Here is an 18,627-nt window from a genome sequence, read left to right on the forward strand (position 1 = left end):
CGGGCAGAGAGGATTTTTCTCTCCAGTGCATTTCATTGTTTATTCCTTCATCCCTTCTAGGAAAAATCCCTGTTGGTTGTCCTAGGGCCGGGGTCCCTACCCCTCTTTTGTGCTGGGGGATGGATGCACTCTTGTCCCTGCCAGGCTCCTGTGGGGCCTCCTCCCCATTTGCACTGGGAACCTTTGGTGCTGAGTCCAGAGGGGGAATGACCTCAGATATTCCACCTGGGGCCAAGGGAGATGGGAGCACAGGGCTGGGGCTTTCCCACAGCAAAGCTGGGTTCTGGCAAACAGTGATTGCTGCACCCCTCAGCAAGAGTGCAGAGCCACGTGGAGCAAGTGCTCAGAACTGCATTTGCTGCTTTTCTCCTCACTGAACTCTCCTTTCCTTTGCCAACCCCTCCAGTCCATCGACCCTGGCCAGCAGTTCACCTGGGAGCACTCCAACCTGGAGGTGAACAAGCCCAAGAACCGCTACGCCAACGTGATCGCCTACGACCACTCCCGGGTCATCCTGCTGCCCATCGAAGGTAGGGAGCACCCCTGCTCCAGGCAGGCTGGGATGGAGCTCCTGCAGGCTGCAGGGAGCACACTGCACACGCTCTTCTCTCATCTCTGTCTGTATTCTCCTCTTAACGTCTCCCTGGGAGTTTGGCAAGCAGGAGATACCTCTGTAAACCAGGCTTTTGTTAAATTCTGGTGACTGACACATTCCCCTGGAGCTGCACTCCCTCGTATCAAGGGCTGGTTTATCAAGGAACTGCCTTCCCTTTGCTTGGAGATGCCTGTTTGATACATCTGTGACTAGCAGGAGGCATTCAGAGCACACGGTGCTTGAGAGGGAGCAGAGCAGGGTGCTGGGAACGCAGAGCGGGGCTGCGCAGGGAGGAGTGGGAAGCAAGGCCAGGGCTGCTTGTGCACATGTGAGAGGCAGCAGCAGCAGAGATGTGGCCACTGAGTTGCACAGGCACAAAGATCACTTGATATGCAGCCCCTGCTGCAGCCCTGGCCCCTCCAAGGCTGGGGATAAGAAGGGGTTAGTGCGAGCCTGGCGGGTCATAAATTGTTTCCTGAGCTGCTTATGTGAGCGATGGTGCAGTCAGAAAATTTACATTAAATTTCACAACTCGTGGCTCTTGACAGAGCTGCTCCAGTGCACGCCAGGATAAGAGGGGCTTGAGATGGAGTTGAACAGGGCACCTGCTTGGATTGCTGCTGCCAAGATAATGCTGGAGTTTCATGGGCTCAGGATGTGGCTGTGCCGGGTGGATAAAGCCTTCAGGGCCGGTCTTGCGTTGCCAAGAGGTGATCATCAGAGCAGAGAGGATGTGGGATGTCCTGGTAACTGCCTGGTGAATGGAGAGGTTAAATCCAAAGCCTTTGAGACCAGGGAATTGCTGAAATAATCTCCCTGTGCCACGGTAGCTCCGAGGGGCACGGGGAAGGGGGACAGCGGAGACAGCAGCGGAGCACGGTGATTTGCCAAAAAACTGCACAAATCTGGATTGCTCTGGTCTGCTATTAGGGGGCTTTAAATGTTTCTCCTTGTGAAGCTGACTGTGTGCTGCCTTGGTTTAATTCCGAGATTAATATTGTATGAGCCAAGGAAAGCAGAGGCTTTAAAAAGTTGCTTTGTCATTCAAGGGAGGGGAGAAGAGCACAAGTGAGGGAGTGAAGGACACTTGGGCTGGTCTTGGATCCGGGGATGGATGCAGGCAGCAGATCCAGCTCTGCCCAGGGCTCTGTGAGGGACCAACAGTGCAAGGATGATGGGCCAAGGTTGAATTTTCAAGCATGTGAGAGGTTCTGACATGTCTTGGCTGCTGTGCTCCTTCCTACCGGGCTCTATTTTATGCTCAGGGCTGGAAGATGAAAGGAGCTGGAGGAATTAGTTTTGCTGCTTTTTCTTTGTTTGAAATCTGGATTTGTCGAGGGTGCAGACTGCCACTGCCTGCTTGGACAGGAAGCAGCAGTGCCTTTAATTCTGTGACTTCTCTGAAGCTGGGCCTGTCACATGAAACCTTGCAGGAGCTCACGGCCACCATTTCCAATGACAGAGTGGACCCCAGGGGGCTGGAGAGGAGATTAACTCCAGAAGCTCAGCCTCAAACACACTCCTGCCACAGCAGCCACCTCCTCTCCCTCCTGAAATTTCAGACTGGGAGGGAGCAAGGGTAGGGAGCCCTGCAGAAATGGAATCAAAAGCCATTTCCCAGCAGCTGAAGCTCCCGAGTGCCCTTGAGGACGGGCAGGCTGCTCTGGGCTCGCCCCTCTCCAGCAGCAGCAGCCCCCATTGCTGCAGCCCAATCCCCACTGGTGCTGCTCCCCTGCAGACAGGAGTGAAGGGCTCTGCACCGAGGTAATCGTGGGTTTGCAGATCCTGCCAGCCTTGCCAGGCACTCGCTGTGCTCGGGAGCAGCCAAACCAGCCCGGAGTGCTCCGTGCCAGGCGCCGGCTCGGGAGCTGAACCTGGGCAGCGCCGCCTGCCAGGGGCCTTTTAACTTCAGAGCAGCTTTCTCCTGCCATGTCCCAATCAACCTCTTCTCTCTGGCAGTGCCTCCTGCTCATCCCAAGCCCTCAAGCAGGGACCCAGGCGAGCAGCTGGAGCTCAATAGCCTGTAACTCATGCGAGTGGGGAAAAAAAACACTCTTAAAATGACAGCGGGCAATTTACAGCAAGTCAAAGGCTGTAATTTCAAAGCCTTCATTGGCTAAATCAAGCCTGGCTTTATTCTTTACACTGTCCAGCTGTAGCTCAATGCCTGGCATTAGACGAGGGACCATACAGTCATTGACCAGGTGCATTTGCTGCCTGGGCTCGGGGCAGGCTGGGACAAGGACTCACGTTTGTCCTACAGACACTGGTACAGCAGGAGCCCTGCTCCAGGACTTTGCTCCTGTAAGCACATGAGAAAAAGCACCATGGTTTCAAGGCCTGATATTTGGTCTCTCTAATATCTTTTGCAAGGAGTTGCTGTCTCTCTGCAATGCAGGAGCTCGAGCTGGGAAAACCTTGCCAGGAGCCTGGGTCATCCTGACCCACGAAGGCTCTGGTATTTCTGCAGGGAGCTTCTCTCTAACAGCATCCCTGCAAAAATCTCCTCGTGCTTCCAGCTGTGTGAAGGCCTTGCAGTTCCCTGATTTTTGCTGATTTGACACAGGAATTGTGGGCAGTGATTACATCAATGCCAACTACATCGACGGGTACCGGAAGCAGAACGCCTACATTGCCACCCAGGGGCCCCTGCCAGAGACCTTTGGGGACTTCTGGAGGATGGTGTGGGAGCAGCGCTCAGCCACCATTGTCATGATGACTAAGCTGGAGGAGAAATCACGGGTAAGATGCATGAGAGGGATGACTGGTTAGTCATAATCCAGGGGGATTGGAGAGGAGAGTCAGGGGAACAGCAAATCCCTTTGATGTGCAGCCAGGGGGGATTTCTGCCTGCTCTGCCAGCACCCTGAAAGTTCAGTGATTCATTGCTTTTAAAAAAGCAAACCATTCACCCTGGAAAGCTGCAGCCTCCTTGGCAACTCCAGAAGAGGCTGCTGGATCCCACTGCATGTCTGTCTTGGAGCTAATCATGTGGCAAGTTTCACATTCAGTTCTCTTGTTTAACAAGCCCCAGTACATTCCCTCTAATCTTCAGGATCATTCCAGTCTGTTGTCTGTGGGATTGATGTAGCATCAAAGTCTGTGCTTAGTCAGTAGGAGCTTTTTCTGGTGGGTTTGTCCCTGTCCTGGTGCCATGCAAAGAAACCTCTTGTATCTCCCTTGCCTTTGGCACTGGCCCAGCCTCCCCTGTAACAAGGCAGTTTGGGAATGAGCATCCCCCCAGTGAAGGGTCTGTCCCAGCACTGAGCCATCCCTGCTGCCTTGCAGATAAAGTGTGACCAGTACTGGCCAGGCCGAGGCACAGACACCTACGGAATGATCCAGGTGACCCTGCTGGACACCATTGAACTGGCCACCTTCTGCGTCAGGACCTTCTCCCTGCACAAGGTGAGCTGGCTCCTGCTCCTCTTTTCCGTGGACAGGGGCTGGAACACTCCTGGTGAATTGCAGGAATACTCAAGGATTTCTCTTCAGGGAAAAACTCAGAGCAGTGGGTGGGAGGGGGTCACATAACCTGAGCTATTTTACACCTGCAGGCTCCAGTAACAAAGGGGTCTCAGGCTGCAACATTCCAAAAGATCAATAAATCTTTGATGTGACCACTTTGGCTCATGGGAGTTCCAAACTTTCATTCCCATCCCCAAGAGCCTGGACTTCCCTCCTGACAGTCCCTCTGCATGGCAGGGGTGGCACTGGATGAGCTTTAATGTCCCCTTCACCACAAACCATCCCACTCCAATAAAATTAAAATAACAATCAGCATTACAGACATTGCTAATGAGCAGGGTTAATGAGCAGGGTCCTTGCAAGCAGCTGCTGCCCTTCCCTGAGTGCATGGGGGGATTCAGGCAGGGCTGTGGGCTGGGGCACAGCCCCAGGGGTTTGGGTGCTGCTGTCCCTGATCCATGCCGTGCTGTGCCGTGCTGTGCTGCAGAACGGCTCCAGTGAGAAGCGCGAGGTGCGGCAGTTCCAGTTCACGGCCTGGCCCGACCACGGCGTGCCCGAGTACCCCACGCCCTTCCTGGCCTTCCTCAGACGGGTCAAAACCTGCAACCCCCCGGATGCTGGGCCCATCGTGGTGCACTGCAGGTACTGCTCCCCTCCCCTGGCACGGGGCACTGGCAGGGGGTGGGTTTACCTGGCCACAGGTGCATTCCCAGGCAGCATCTGAGGAGGGAACCTGGGGGTTCCACTGACCTCAGCATTTCCTGAGATGATGAGGGATGTAACTGGGGCCAAATCACCTGGATCGAGTGCTCCAGGCTGGGCTGGACAGGGCTTGGAGTAACCTGCTCTAGTGGAAGGTGCCCCAGGCCGTGGCAGGGGGTGGCAGTGGATGAGCCTTAGGGTCCCTTGGGAAATAACCACTCTGGGATTCCATGATCTGGCTGAGCAGTGGGAAGTGCCTGGTGCTGTACCAGTGGCTGGTTCTGTGTGGTGGGGCTGTCTGTGGTCACAGTGAGAAAGGAGGAGGAGGATCAGCTGTGACCTCAGAGGCTGTTGGAGGTGTTTGGGAGGCAGAGCTGCCTCAGCTGCCCAAGGCAGAGCTGACAGTGATTGACAGAGGGTTTCTGAGAGCTGCAGCCTTCCTGATAATGCCAGGCTGAAGGCAGGTAACATTCCCTAATTCAATTTACAACCTAGTGAGGAATGCTTGGAGCCTCAATGCAGATAAATCCCTGTGTTCCTCGGGAGGGTGTGGAGGAGCCTGCAGGTTCCTGGGCACTGGAGGAAGATCTGAATTGTGCAGAAGCTAATCCTGCCTCTGCTGGAGGATGCCATTTAAACAGTCTTTGTGAGTGGGCAACTTATCACTACCCTTGCAGATGGCAATTATTGTGCACCTCAGAAAATGAATAAAGAGCTGTCAGCTCACAACCAGCTCCCAGATCAGCTGCTAAATTCTTGCCAAAGCTCCAGTCACCTGCTTGGTTCAGGTGTTAGGCAGTCTAATTAGCAGAGATCAAGGGGGCTCGAGGAAAAAAGGGACAGCACTGGAATGGTAAAAGGAAACCCTTTATTAGCAGTGGCACAAGAGAGCACAGAGCCCTGCTGAGGCACAAATGCCATTACACACGGGTCTGGTGTTACCTGATGCACAAAAACATCGAGGGAGAGAGGTGACGCACGTTACTCATTACAGCATCGGCGGTTTTCCAGCTGCAGAGATCTGAGAGATTAAACAGGGGGTTTAGATCCTGCCAGCCCCTTGCTGGAGCCTCAGGGGCCCTGCCACAGCTGTGCCTGGCCCGGGGTGTCACAGTGGAGAGGGGACACGGAGCAGCGTGGAGAGGGGACACAGAGCAGCGTGGAGAGGGGACACAGAGCAGCGTGGAGGGGACACGGAGCAGCGTGGAGAGGGGACACGGAGCAGCGTGGAGAGGGGACACAGAGCAGCGTGGAGAGGGGACACAGAGCGGCGTGCAGGGGACACAGAGCGGCGTGCAGGGGACACAGAGCGGCGTGCAGGGGCAGCAGGCACCTGCCCAGTGGGAGGCCAGTCCATCACTCCCTGTCCCCTGTCCCCAGCGCGGGCGTGGGACGCACCGGCTGCTTCATCGTGATCGACGCCATGCTGGAGAGGATCAAGCACGAGAAGACCGTGGACATCTACGGGCACGTCACCCTCATGAGGTCCCAGCGCAACTACATGGTGCAGACAGAGGACCAGTACAGCTTCATCCACGATGCCTTGCTGGAGGCCGTGGCCTGCGGCAACACCGAGGTCCCGGCTCGGAACCTCTACAGCTACATCCAGAAACTGGCGCAGATCGAGGCCAGGGAGCACGTCACGGGCATGGAGCTGGAGTTCAAGGTGAGCCTGGGCCTGCCCAGGGCTGTGTGCTCACAGGGAGCCTTGGCCAGGCTGGGGGCACCTTGCTGCTGGGAGATATTTCCATGGCTGGGTTGTGCAGCTCCCTGGGGAGACCTGCCTGGCACCACAGGCTGCTTCCCTGGTCACTCCAGATCCAGAACGAATTTGCTCCCTCTTAAATTGGAGGGGTTTTGAGTTTTTTAGTAGTAGTGCTATTTTCTGGAAGTTTTGCTTAGGGAAAGGCCTTGGTCTCTGTGCCCCAGCCCTAAAAACAAACCCCAGGAGGGCAGCCAGAGGGGTAGAACAGGTGAGGGGGCTGTCACGGGTCAGGAGCAGCCTCAGCTGAGTGTCCCCTGCCCGCAGCGCCTGGCCAACTCCAAGGCCCACACCTCGCGCTTCATCAGCGCCAACCTGCCCTGCAACAAGTTCAAGAACCGCCTGGTGAACATCATGCCCTACGAGACCACCCGGGTGTGCCTGCAGCCCATCCGCGGCGTCGAGGGCTCCGACTACATCAACGCCAGCTTCATCGACGGCTACAGGTACGGCCCCACCCTGAGCCCCGCCCTGAGCCCCGCCCCGAGCCCCGCCCCGAGCCCCGCCCTGAGCCCCGCCCCACCCGCCTCTGCACGGGCACCACCTGTGCTGCACATCACCTGTGCTGCACATCACCTGCGCTGCACATCACCCCTGCTGTACATCACCTGCGCTGCACATCACCTGTCCCACCACCTGTGCTGCACATCACCTGCCCCACCACCTGTGCTGCACATCACCCCTGCTGCACATCACCTGCGCTGCACATCACCTGTGCTGCACATCACCTGTGCTGCACCTCACCTGCCCTGCACATCACCTGTGCTGCACATCACCTGCCCCACCACCTGTGCTGCACATCACCTGTGCTGCACATCACCTGCGCTGCACATCACCTGTGCTGCACATCACCTGCACTGCACATCACCTGTGCTGCCCATCACCTGTGCTGCACATCACCTGTGCTGCCCCATCACCTGTGCTGCACATCACCTGCTGCCCATCACCTGTGCTGCACATCACCTGTGCTGCCCCATCACCTGTGCTGCACATCACCAGCGCTGCCCATCACCTGCCCCATCACCTCTGCTGCCCATCACCTGCACCATCACGGGTGCCAGGGCTAAATCCCACCCCACACCCAAACCCAGCCCGCTGAGGAGATTTTCCCCTGTGGTGGTCTTAAATTGCCTCAATGATGGCTAAACTATTAAATTATTGTTAAATAATCCTCTAAAGCGGCACAGCCCTTCCTCAACTGCAGGTCCTGAACACAGAGGGTCAGCCCAGGGTGCATTTGGCTGTTGGGAGGTTTCTAAATATGGATTGGCCTTTTTATTACCTCTGTGATTTGGGGCTTTGCAGCCCTCCCTGGGTGGGTTTGGAGGGAGCAAAGTAAGGGCATGTGCAGCTTTTCCTCCTGAGCAGGACCAGCAGTGCTGGCCATGGCTGTGCCACTGGGATTAGGGCAGCTCCATGCCTGGAGCTTGGATTTACCCCTTGGAAGTGATATTTAAGGAGAGCTTCACCGTTGGCTCTTTCTTTTGACCACTGTCACCAAAGACATCCCACCCCCTTTAGACCCTGTGCAGTTCCAGTCCTTCCCCAGCATTTTCCTTTGCTCTCCCACTCTCCAGCCTTTCCCTGCATTCCCCAAAGCTGCTGCCCATGCAGAGCTTCCCCCCCTGACCCCTCCTTGCTTTGGGCTCCCCAGGCAGCAGAGAGCCTACATAGCCACGCAGGGGCCGCTGGCAGAGACCACCGAGGACTTCTGGAGGATGCTCTGGGAAAACAACTCCACCATCGTCGTGATGCTGACCAAGCTGCGCGAGATGGGGCGGGTGAGTGGGGCTGGGAGGGGCTGGGAGGGGGTCCTGGAGGGCAGGGACAGGGACAGGAGCTGGGGCTGGGAGGGGACCCTGCTGGGCAGGGGCAGGGACAGGGAGGGGATCCTGCAGGGCAGGGACAGGGACAGGGGATGGGAGGGGATGCTGGAGGGCAGGGACAGGGACAGGGGCTGGGAGGGGATCCTGCAGGGCAGGGACAGGGACAGGGGCTGGGAGGGGACCCTGCTGGGCAGGGACAGGGGCTGACAGGACCTGTTTGCCCTGGCAGGAGAAGTGCCATCAGTACTGGCCCGCGGAGCGCTCGGCACGGTACCAGTACTTCGTGGTGGACCCCATGGCTGAGTACAACATGCCCCAGTACATCCTGAGGGAGTTCAAGGTCACAGATGCCAGGGTAGGTGCTGGCATGGGGCAGTTCAAACTGGGAGGAAAGGGGCTGGCAGAAGACACAGGGTTTGGTGGGCTTGGCTGAGGCGTCCAGTGGAGGAGAGCTCATGGAATGTCCTGGTTGGAAGGGACCCACAAGGATCACAGAGTGCAGCCCCTGCACAGAACAAGGTGGGGGTTGGTGAAACAGCCTCGAGCTGTGCCAGGAGAGGTCCAGGTTGGACATCAGCAGGAATTTCTTCATGGAAATTGTGGTCAGGTAGGGGAAGGGGCTGCCCAGGGAGGTTTGGAGTCCGTGTGCCCAAGAGCTCAGTTGTGATGAGGAACAGAACACACACACCCCCAGATTGGACTGGAATCTTTGTTCTTACAAATTGAGAGGAGTTTCAAACCTCTCTCACTGCCTTGAGTTGCTTTGTTAGAGAGGCGCCTGGCTTTGGGGTTTAGCTGCAGCTTATTTGAGGTGAAAGCAGAAAGTATTTGCCCAGAAAAGCTGATAAAAATCTTGCAAAGGTTTCTCTGCACCCTTCAGAAAATGAGCACTTCTATGGCTTGGAGAGGAGCCACTGTCAGTCATGTTCAAAGGGACAAATTCACTCCAATAATCTTCGATTCAATGTCAGGTTTCTCATCTGAAGGAACATTTCAATACCTTCTCAAATTTCTGTAGCAAACATAACCCTCCCTCTCACAGCACAGCTTTTGAGGTTGCCAAAGTATTCCAGAACCTGATAATTCAATTTGCAAGGTTGAGGAGGAGGATGCCTCATCAGTCCTCGTAGAACAAGATTTATCTTCCTGTCAGCTGTAATTCTGACACTGTGGCAATTCTTTGTGAAGATTGATTAGAGGGGCCAGCACCTCACCTTGAACGTTCCTTTGCTGAAGACTCCATCTGTGCTGTCTGCAGTGGTCAGAGCTTTCAGCACCTGCCAGGATATGGATCTGTGCTGACAGCCTGACTCCAGGAGTGTCAGCTGCAGCACAAGCAGCTCCATCACCGTGGGGCTGGGTAATAAATACGTGTGCACTTGGCTACAACACTCAGCTGCCTCAACTTTTCCTGCCCTTTAACAAACCAGCAGCAAAAGCAGGGGAGTTTTTTGCCTTTTCTGTGCACTGTCACCAACGCAGGTGCTGAACTCTTCCTGCTTTGTCCCCCAGGACGGTCAGTCCCGAACCGTTCGTCAGTTCCAGTTCACCGACTGGCCAGAACAAGGTGTGCCAAAATCAGGAGAAGGTTTCATCGACTTCATTGGGCAGGTGCACAAGACCAAGGAGCAGTTTGGCCAGGATGGCCCCATCTCTGTCCACTGCAGGTAGGCACATGGACACACCTCATCCAGGTGGGATGCGGAGAGCAGAAGGAATTGAAATCCAAGATCCCCCCTTTCCACCCCATCCTTGCAGGGAGATTTCTTGGGCTGTTGGTGCCAAACACTTCCTCTGCCAGCCCAGCTCATCTCCTTTCAGCCCTGGCACTGCCCACAAAGCTTTTGGCTCTGTATTTAGAGGGATGAAATACCTCTGAAGGAGATGGGAGCCACAGTGTGATGTATAGCATATCTATAGAATACCTATAATATTTGACCTGCAGAATTAGAATTGTTCTTCACCAGTCTCAGCCCAATTTACACCTCCAGCACTGCTGGGCTTTTTCTGCTAGCAAGAATTGTACCTCCCTACCCATAGGCAGGACAGGGTGATCCATCTTATTAAAATTATTCATTTTCAAAAGCCCAATATTACACATTATTAATAATGTTCCCACTGAACGCTGTTTACCACTACCCAAAGCTTTTAACTTCTTAAATTTCCCTTCCTCAAACATTTTTTGGGTCACACTCTTGGCCCTTGGGTTATTTCTGGCTGTCTCTCCTGGAGGACTGAGCCAGGCTCTCCACTTCCAACAAGTTCACGGGGCAGAGCTCAGCCCCACCCCAAGCAGCATTTACAGGGCCCTGTGCACCTTGCAGTTTACAGTTCCCTGTGCACCTTGCAGCACAGAGTTCCCTGTGCACCTTGCAGCATTCACAGTTCCCTATGCACCTTGCAGCATTCACAGTTCCCTGTGCACCCTGCAGCACGCAGTTCCCTGTGCACCCTGCAGCACGCAGTTCCCTGTGCACCTTGCAGCATTCACAGTTCCCTGTGCACCTTGCAGCACACAGTTCCCTGTGCACCCTGCAGCACACAGGGCTCTGTGCACCTTGCAGCACACAGTTCCCTGTGCACCTTGCAGCACACAGTTCCCTGTGCACCTTGCAGCATTCACAGTTCCCTGTGCACCTTGCAGCACACAGTTCCCTGTGCACCTTGCAGTTTACAGTTCCCTGTGCACCTTGCAGCATTCACAGTTCCCTATGCACCCTGCAGCACACAGGGCCCTGTGCACCTTGCAGCACACAGTTCCCTGTGCACCTTGCAGCATTCACAGTTCCCTGTGCACCTTGCAGCACACAGTTCCCTGACTGTTCCCCTTCCTGCAGTGCTGGCGTGGGCAGGACCGGGGTGTTCATCACCCTGAGCATCGTCCTGGAGCGGATGCGCTACGAGGGGGTTGTAGATATTTTCCAGACAGTGAAGATGCTGCGAACACAACGACCTGCAATGGTGCAAACAGAGGTGAGGGGGGCCCTCCTGTCCCAGGGATCATGAAATGGGTTGGGTTGGGTTGGGTTGGGTTGGGTTGGGTTGGGTTGGGTTGGGTTGGGTTGAGTTGGGTTGGGTTGGGTTGGGTTGGGTTGGGTTGGGTTGGGTTGAGTTGGGTTGGGTTGAGTTGGGTTGGGTTGAGTTGGGTTGGGTTGGGTTGGGTTGGGTTGGGTTGGGTTGAGTTGGGTTGGATTGGGTTGGGTTGGACTGGGTTGGGTTGGACTGGGAGCCCCTCTGAGTCTGCTTCTCTTTGCTGTTGGCAGGATGAATACCAGTTCTGTTACCAGGCAGCTCTGGAGTATCTGGGAAGTTTTGATCACTATGCAACATAAAAAGCCATCGTTGTGCAGACTCTACCAACCACTTCAGTCCTGGAAGGCCTCTTCTGACCCAGGAGGAGAGCTTGAACTTACAAAACTGACTCAGAAGAAGAACCTTTTCATCTGGACAGTGCATCGGGAGCAGGGGGGAGGATTGGAAGGAACACCCCTTGGGCATCTCCACGTTGTGACCTGGCCCTCGCAGGGGCAGCTCAGGAGGGCAGCTCAGACCTGCTCTGGAACCTCAGGAGGTGTTCCCTGGGGAGGATGGATGGACGTGGGGAAACTGATCCAAAAGCTACAACACACCTTGGGAGCCGTTTCTGCTGGAGAAGGGAAGGAAAAACCGACTTTGGTTACATCATTAGAGTTCAGTTTATTTACTAATGTAGTTGGCAGTCTTTAAAGGAAGTCACTTGCAGAATTGAAGGTGTTCTGTGAAAGAAAAGGAGCTAAATCTCAACACTTAGGCAGACTTAGGGTCAGGAGTTCTTCTAGCTGGAGTCTTAATAACCTCAGTGTCAGCATTGGGATGATTCTGGGCTTGCAGGCACCTTGCAAACACTCACGGGATGCCCCTGCCACGCCAGAGGTTTTATAGCTCACATTTTGAATACTTGGAACATTCCTCATTTCTTCTAATTCCAAAATTTATTTTTTAGGATATTTAAAAGGATGAAGAGCGAGTTAGGACCCCCAGAGCTGGCTGTGGGGGGCAGCCCCTCCCTCGCTTGGGCTGGGGTCTCTGGCTGCTGGGTCTGGGCCCCCTCCCAGCACATCAGCTTTCCTTGGAGCAGGGTGGGAGGCCCTGGCAGAAGGGCAGCCCCTTCCCCAGGCTCTTTGCACACCCACAGCCCACGGCCCCCTGCTCCTCTGGGAGCCCCAGAACCCGGCAGAGATGGAATTCCCAGATCCAGCTGGTTCCTGTGCCAGCCCCTCGCCTCTGAACTCGGCAGCTCTCGGGAGCTCCTCTCAGGACTGGCCCAGCACCAGGCACTCCTTGCACATCTCCCACTGTCCCCAACATGCCCCAGCTGTACGAGAACGGGGAAAGATCCAGGAAGGTGCATCCAATGGCAAATACTGTGAGTGGCTTTCTTTAAAGTATCGATGTAACTGTAACAAGTGACATTACCTTTTTTTTAAATAGTGTATTTTTTCTTTTTTTTTTTAAAGACAAAGAATATCAGTCAATGAATTTAAAAGAAAAATTTGCTTATTTGTTCATATTATGTTCAAAGACAGTCTATTTTTTCACTGTAGAAATGTTACGTGTAATGGCTGTGATATATAAAAATGCAGTGCAAATTGCTACTTCTACATATTGCTTTTCTACCATTTAAAAGGTTTAACTTGCTCATGTAAGAACAAAATGTCCTTTCTGGATTTTTTTTTAATTAGAAATGTTATTTTTTTTGGGTTCTGTTGTTTTCAATCACAGACATGTCCCAGGTCCCTGGAAGGGGGGAGCAGCAGCTGCAGGGGTGGTGGCAGTGCCAGCTCCCCTTCGGCCGTGGCCCTGCAGGGCCGGGGCTGAACTGGGACATTCAGCAGCACCAGTGGCTTTTGCTGGCTGGAGACAGAGATGAGATCTTGGAGCCTGGACACCTCCAGGTGCTTTTCCATCCCAGGTGTGTGCCGAGCCAGCCTGGGCTGTCTCTGTGCTGGCTGTGCCTCCAGTGCCCAGGGGTTTTCCTGCAGCTGCCCCCAGAGCCCAGGGTGTCTGAGAAAAGCCACCCTGCCCCAAACTCTGCTCACCTCTGCCCTCTCCTTTTTTTTTATTTTTCTAGAAGGGGTAATCATGGCCATCGAGTGCTGCCCAGAGCCCCCCACACAAACCCATTTCCTGTCTTTAACTGAAACAAGAAAAAGAAAAAAAAAAAAAAAAGAACCGACTGAAAGGCTTCTTCGAGATTTTACTTATTTGTGTGAAAGTTGCCCAAATTTCTAAGTATGTTGCAGCAAAATCTTACTGGACAAGTTGGGGGGAGGGGGGAGGTTTTTTTCTTTGTATGAGAGCAAAGTGCTGTTGCTTTCACACTGTTATTTCAAACTGAAACAGTAAGTGGTTTTCATACCACGGTGTATGTAGATATATTGACTTTGTATTAAAGGAAGATTGTCTGAACGTGCTGCAGCCCTGTGTGTGTGGGAGGGGCAGGGCCTCCCAAACCCATCCCAAACCCATCCCAAACCCATCCCAAACCCATCCCAAACCCATCCCAAACCCATCCCAAACCCATCCCAAACCCTTCCTGCTGCTGCCCAGCTCCTCTCCCTCTGCTCCTGCTGCAGACAGGCACCTGTACGAGCCAGACCTGGCTGCAAAGGAGGAAACTGCTCACCTGGGGAGCTTTGGGCCCAGAAGTGCAGCAGCCCAGGCACCAGGCTGGTGCTGATGAGCAGGGGCAGCTCAGGCAGTGCCAGCACCCACCAGGAAGGTTCTGCCCCTGGCACAGGGCTCAGCCCCCTGTCCCTGCTCCCTGGAGCCCAGAGGGGTGAGGACGCAGAGCCACAGCCCTGGTGCCACCCTGGTGTCACCTGCAGGGCCACGGGGGATGCCAGAGGCAGAAAGCTGAGCCTGGAAGAGGCTGTGGCTGCCCCTGGATCCCTGGAAGTGTCCAAGGCCAGGTGAGAGCAGCCTGGGACATGAAAAGTGTCAGAGTTGGTCCTTCCCTGCCTTCCACAGCTCCCCCTCTCCTTCCTCCACTGACACCAGCAGCAGCAGCTTGGCTCCAGCTTAGAGAACAAAAAGTTAATTAACAAGTTCACAGAGAGCCATGATCAGCATCAGGTGAGCTGAGCTGCCAGGGAATGGCACCACCTCCAAGATGTGAGAGATGGAGGGGAGGGAGCCAAGCACAGGAAGAAAGAGACAGGAACAAACCCCAGAAATCTCCTGGTTTATGGCCAGGCTGTGTGCCTGTGTCCCTCCAGGCAGGCTGGGAATGGCAATGAGTTTTGACTTCACAATCTGCACTCAAAGGAAATTTGTAGCACGAGTGGCTGCAGAGCTCAGCCCGAGCCAGGGGCCAGCACCTCAGCAGGCTCCCAGCAGGGAGGGATTCTTGATGCTCACTTTGTTCTCACTGAAGAGTAGGAAGGAAAAACTGATTCTTCCTCTGAGCTCTGCTCCTCAGCCTTCCCCAGCTCTGCTGTTCCTGTCTCCTGTGACAACAACCACCCCATCCCTGCCCTCCAGGCTCTCGTTTTGCTTCCATCCTTTTCTGAGCTGCCAGGACATCCCCAGGCTGAAATGCAAACCCCTCACAGAACAGAAATGAATTCCTCAAGGAGCACGGGCAGGTGAGTGGCAAAGAGAACTGGAGCAGCAGCTGGAGCTAAGGAAATCTTACAGCAAATCCCAACCAACTCCACGGGAAGCCAGTTAGGGAGGCAGATACAGGATGAAATCTTTTCACAGAATCAGGGAATTCCCTGAGCTGGAAGGGACCCTCAGGGCTCATCAGTGCAGCCCCTGCCCCTGCACAGACCCCCCCAGCCCCACCCCAGAGCAGCAAAGCCCCTCCCAGGGTATTCCTGGAGGGAGCAGGCTGCTCCCAGCTCCCACTCAGCAGTTTGTGCCTCAGCTGGAGTTTGCAGCAGCCTGGATGCCAAATCCCTGGGGGATTGATTTGCAAAGCCCCAGGCCCCTGCACAGCCCTGGACCAGGAGCCCCCAGCCCCCTGCAGCAGAACAAAGGCTTTAAAGTAGCTGGAATTTACATTCCAGAGGAAAAGGAAAAGCTTTTCTTGGTTTACAGCATTACCCAAGTGGCAGAGCAGTTCCCAGGCCAGGAGAATTCCTCTCGTTGCAAAATGCTTTAATTACACCGAGAGCAGCAGGACCAGAGCGAGAAATCAATTCCTGCTCTGGATAAGAGGGCTGCAAACTCCAAGTCAGCAAGTGAACAGATGTAGAACTGAAATGGAAAATGTAAATACCCTCAGAGGTGCTGAGAAAATTGTCTTACTATTGCTACAAGTTCATCCTGTGGGAAGGGGAGACAGGGAGCCTGTCCCACATTTCCCAGGGAGTTCAGTCACTGCAGCACCAGCACGGGCACTGGAGGTGCCACAGGAGAGAGGAGATGGAGGAGGTGACAATTCCTGGCTGGCAGGGTGGGCAGGGTGGCACAGGGTGCCCAGAGCAGCTGGGGCTGCCCCTGGATCCCTGCAGTGCCCAAGGCCAGGCTGGACCAGGCTGGGAGCACCTGGGACAGTGGGAGGGGTCCCTGTCCCTGTCCCTGTCCCAATCCCAGTCCCTGTCCCAATCCCTGTCCCTGTCCCTGTCCCAGTCCCAGTCCCAGTCCCAATCCCTGTCCTTGTCCCAATCCCAGTCCCAATCCCTGTCCCTGTCCCAATCCCAGTCCCTGTCCCTGTCCCAATCCCAGTCCCTGTCCCAGTCCCAGTCCCAATCCCTGTCCCTGTCCCTGTCCCTGTCCCAATCCCTGTCCCAGTCCCTGTCCCTGTCCCAATCCCTGTCCCTGTCCCAATCCCAGTTCCTGTCCCTGTCCCTGTCCCAATCCCAATCCCAGTCCCAATCCCTGTCCCTGTCCCTGTCCCAGTCCCACAGGGGGCACGCAGGGTGCAGATGGCAGCCCCAGATTAATGGGTTACACAAGGGCTTTAGCCTGGGCTTACTGAGGATAATAAACCCCTCAGGGAAAAAAAAATTGTGTCCAAATGATTTAAAAAAAAACCCCCAATCTTTTCTATTTAAGTGTGTAAGGCCGTGCCTGAGCTGAGTGAGGTGTTGCTCAGGAAATTGCTGAGCTCCCGTGAGTCAGGGTCCACTCCCACCCCAGGCTGGGAGAGCCAAACCCTTCCCAGGGAAGAACCAGCAGGATGGCAGGGGGGTGCCAGAGATGTCTTTTTATATCCAGTATTTTTAGTGTATTTTTATATTCATGCACCTATTAACACACAGATGTATTTTTATATATCTATTTTTTTGCCCTTTCTAAGCAGGAAGAAATGTTTGCACAATTTCTGAGCCTCAAATGTCTCAGTCCCCTCTCCCACCTCCCTCTCCTCAGAGCTCTTGGTCTCTTATTTTAGGGTATTCCCTTTTAGCTCCAAAGAATTGTTTTAGGTTGAAACCCAAAGATAAATCCAACCAAATTACTATTCCTTCAGGAAAAGCAGATTCAAATTGCTGCACAATTTTTTATCTAAATAATGTTTAAATTTTAAAAAGGGGGGAGAAAAAACTAATTACATCTTTGTGTGGAAGATCATAAATCACATAATTACAATGGGAACCTCTGCATCTTTCCAACACACCAAAAGCAGACTACACAAGTTCTTATCTCATTGCTCTTTAATTAAGAATGATGTTTGAGCATCTTCTTTTTAATTATCAGGGAGCCCAGCTGACTTCTAATCTCCTTTTTACCCAGAATGAGGGAAGGTGCAGTCCAAAACGAGCCCTAATGAATTTACAATTTGCTCTTTGGGGAACTTTAATAAAATTTGCTCCACACAGAAGATGAGCAGTGATAAAGTGAACTCCCAAAGAGAACATTTGGAGCTGCAGGGGGTGCAGAGGGGGCACTTTCTGGGGAGTTTCACACGTGGTTCTGTGGCTGCACCCCAAAAACTCCTCCAGGGCCCTGCAGGGCTGGGATGGGGAGCAGCAGGGCAGGAGCTGGGGCTGCACCAGGGCAGGGCCACTGCCCCTCCCAGGCTGCTCCCAGCCCCTGTGACCGACCCTGGGCACTGCCAGGGCTGGGATGGGCACCCTGTGCCAGGGCCTGCCCTCTCCCAGGGAGGAATTCCCTCCCAGAGCTCCACGTCCCTGCCCCAGCAGGAGCAGAAACCTCTCCCCACCTGGAGGTTTCCCCTGTGCTGCTGAGCCCAGGTGCCAGCACACACACAGAATTTATTTACAGACCTGGGAGGGGCTGCCTGGGCCCAGCACACAGCAAACACCTTTTAATTCCCTTGGCTGGATCGACTCTGGGACATTATTAGTTTTCAGGGAGATTTGATTCAATTAATTAGCCTGAAAATATCAGCACAGCCAGGCGAGCAAAGAAAAACAGAGATAAATCCCTGCCATGGCACTGCTTCATCTTTTAAAGGCAATTAACTCTTCGTTATTAGCTTTTAATTAGGGAATAATAATGCCACCATTAATAGAGTTGATTATCCTTGTCAGCAGACAGCTGTTCCAGGCAGGCCCTGCCATCAGACCTTGGCTTTGCTGCTCCTTGCAGGGATGGGGCAGAGCTGGGGGGCAGAGCTGGGGGGCAGAGCTGGGGGGCTCTGGGCTGGTTCCCCTGCCAGCCTGCAGGGAGGGATGGGGCAGAGCTGGGGGGCAGAGCTGGGGGGCCCTGGGCTGGTTCCCCTGCCAGCCTGCAGGGAGGGATGGGGCAGAGCTCTCCCCCTCCAGAGCCAGGCTCCAGAGAGCTCCAGGGCAGCTCCCGGGGCTCTGCAGCCCTGGCTGTGCCTCTGCCTCTGTCCTGGAGCCCCCTGAGCCTTCCCTGTGCCAAAGGTGCTTCCACAGCACCTGAGGTGGACACCAAAAAAATCCCCTGGTTTGTTTTAATCCCCCTCTTTGGAAGTGCTGAGCAGAGCAGGGCAGAGCTGACTTGGAAACAAATTAAAAAAAAAAAAAAAAAAAGAAATGAAAGAAAACCCTAAAGAAATTCAGCCCTTGGAATAATTCTGCCCATTCCCAATCTCATTCCAGGCTCACGTCCCTGCCTGCTGGCAGCTGCCAAGGGGGCCAGGAACACCTTGGAATTCTCTTATTTTTGCCCCAAATTTATTGTGAAACTTCAAATCCTGCTGTAAGAACAACAACCACGACCTTGGCAGTGGCCAAATGCCTCAAGTTTTCATCTCTGTGTCTGCTGAGTCACCAAAATAAAATCTCCAGGGGCCAGTGATTACCCAGAAACCACATTTCCCATTATTTTTCCCATTATCTTGTTTCAGTGTGTTCTAG

The 18,627-nt window shown here is 54.2% G+C and overlaps 1 protein-coding gene across 1 annotated transcript in view; it reads left to right on the forward strand.

Annotated features, from left to right (window-relative positions):
* Positions 1-13,801, forward strand: part of PTPRS (protein tyrosine phosphatase receptor type S) — a 116,645-nt gene extending 102,844 nt beyond the window's left edge. Inside the window, exons 24-34 of the mRNA XM_050985933.1 lie at positions 407-530; positions 3,162-3,337; positions 3,884-4,003; positions 4,551-4,705; positions 6,146-6,431; positions 6,795-6,973; positions 8,182-8,308; positions 8,583-8,708; positions 9,866-10,020; positions 11,191-11,326; positions 11,617-13,801. Coding sequence (XP_050841890.1) covers positions 407-530; positions 3,162-3,337; positions 3,884-4,003; positions 4,551-4,705; positions 6,146-6,431; positions 6,795-6,973; positions 8,182-8,308; positions 8,583-8,708; positions 9,866-10,020; positions 11,191-11,326; positions 11,617-11,685 — 1,653 coding nt within the window. The 3' untranslated portion in view covers positions 11,686-13,801. The remainder of the gene's footprint in view (positions 1-406; positions 531-3,161; positions 3,338-3,883; positions 4,004-4,550; positions 4,706-6,145; positions 6,432-6,794; positions 6,974-8,181; positions 8,309-8,582; positions 8,709-9,865; positions 10,021-11,190; positions 11,327-11,616) is intronic.
* Positions 13,802-18,627: the final 4,826 nt, after the last annotated feature.

The sequence above is a fragment of the Serinus canaria genome, chromosome 28 (genome assembly GCF_022539315.1).
Source record: "Serinus canaria isolate serCan28SL12 chromosome 28, serCan2020, whole genome shotgun sequence".
NCBI classification, from domain to species: domain Eukaryota; kingdom Metazoa; phylum Chordata; class Aves; order Passeriformes; family Fringillidae; genus Serinus; species Serinus canaria.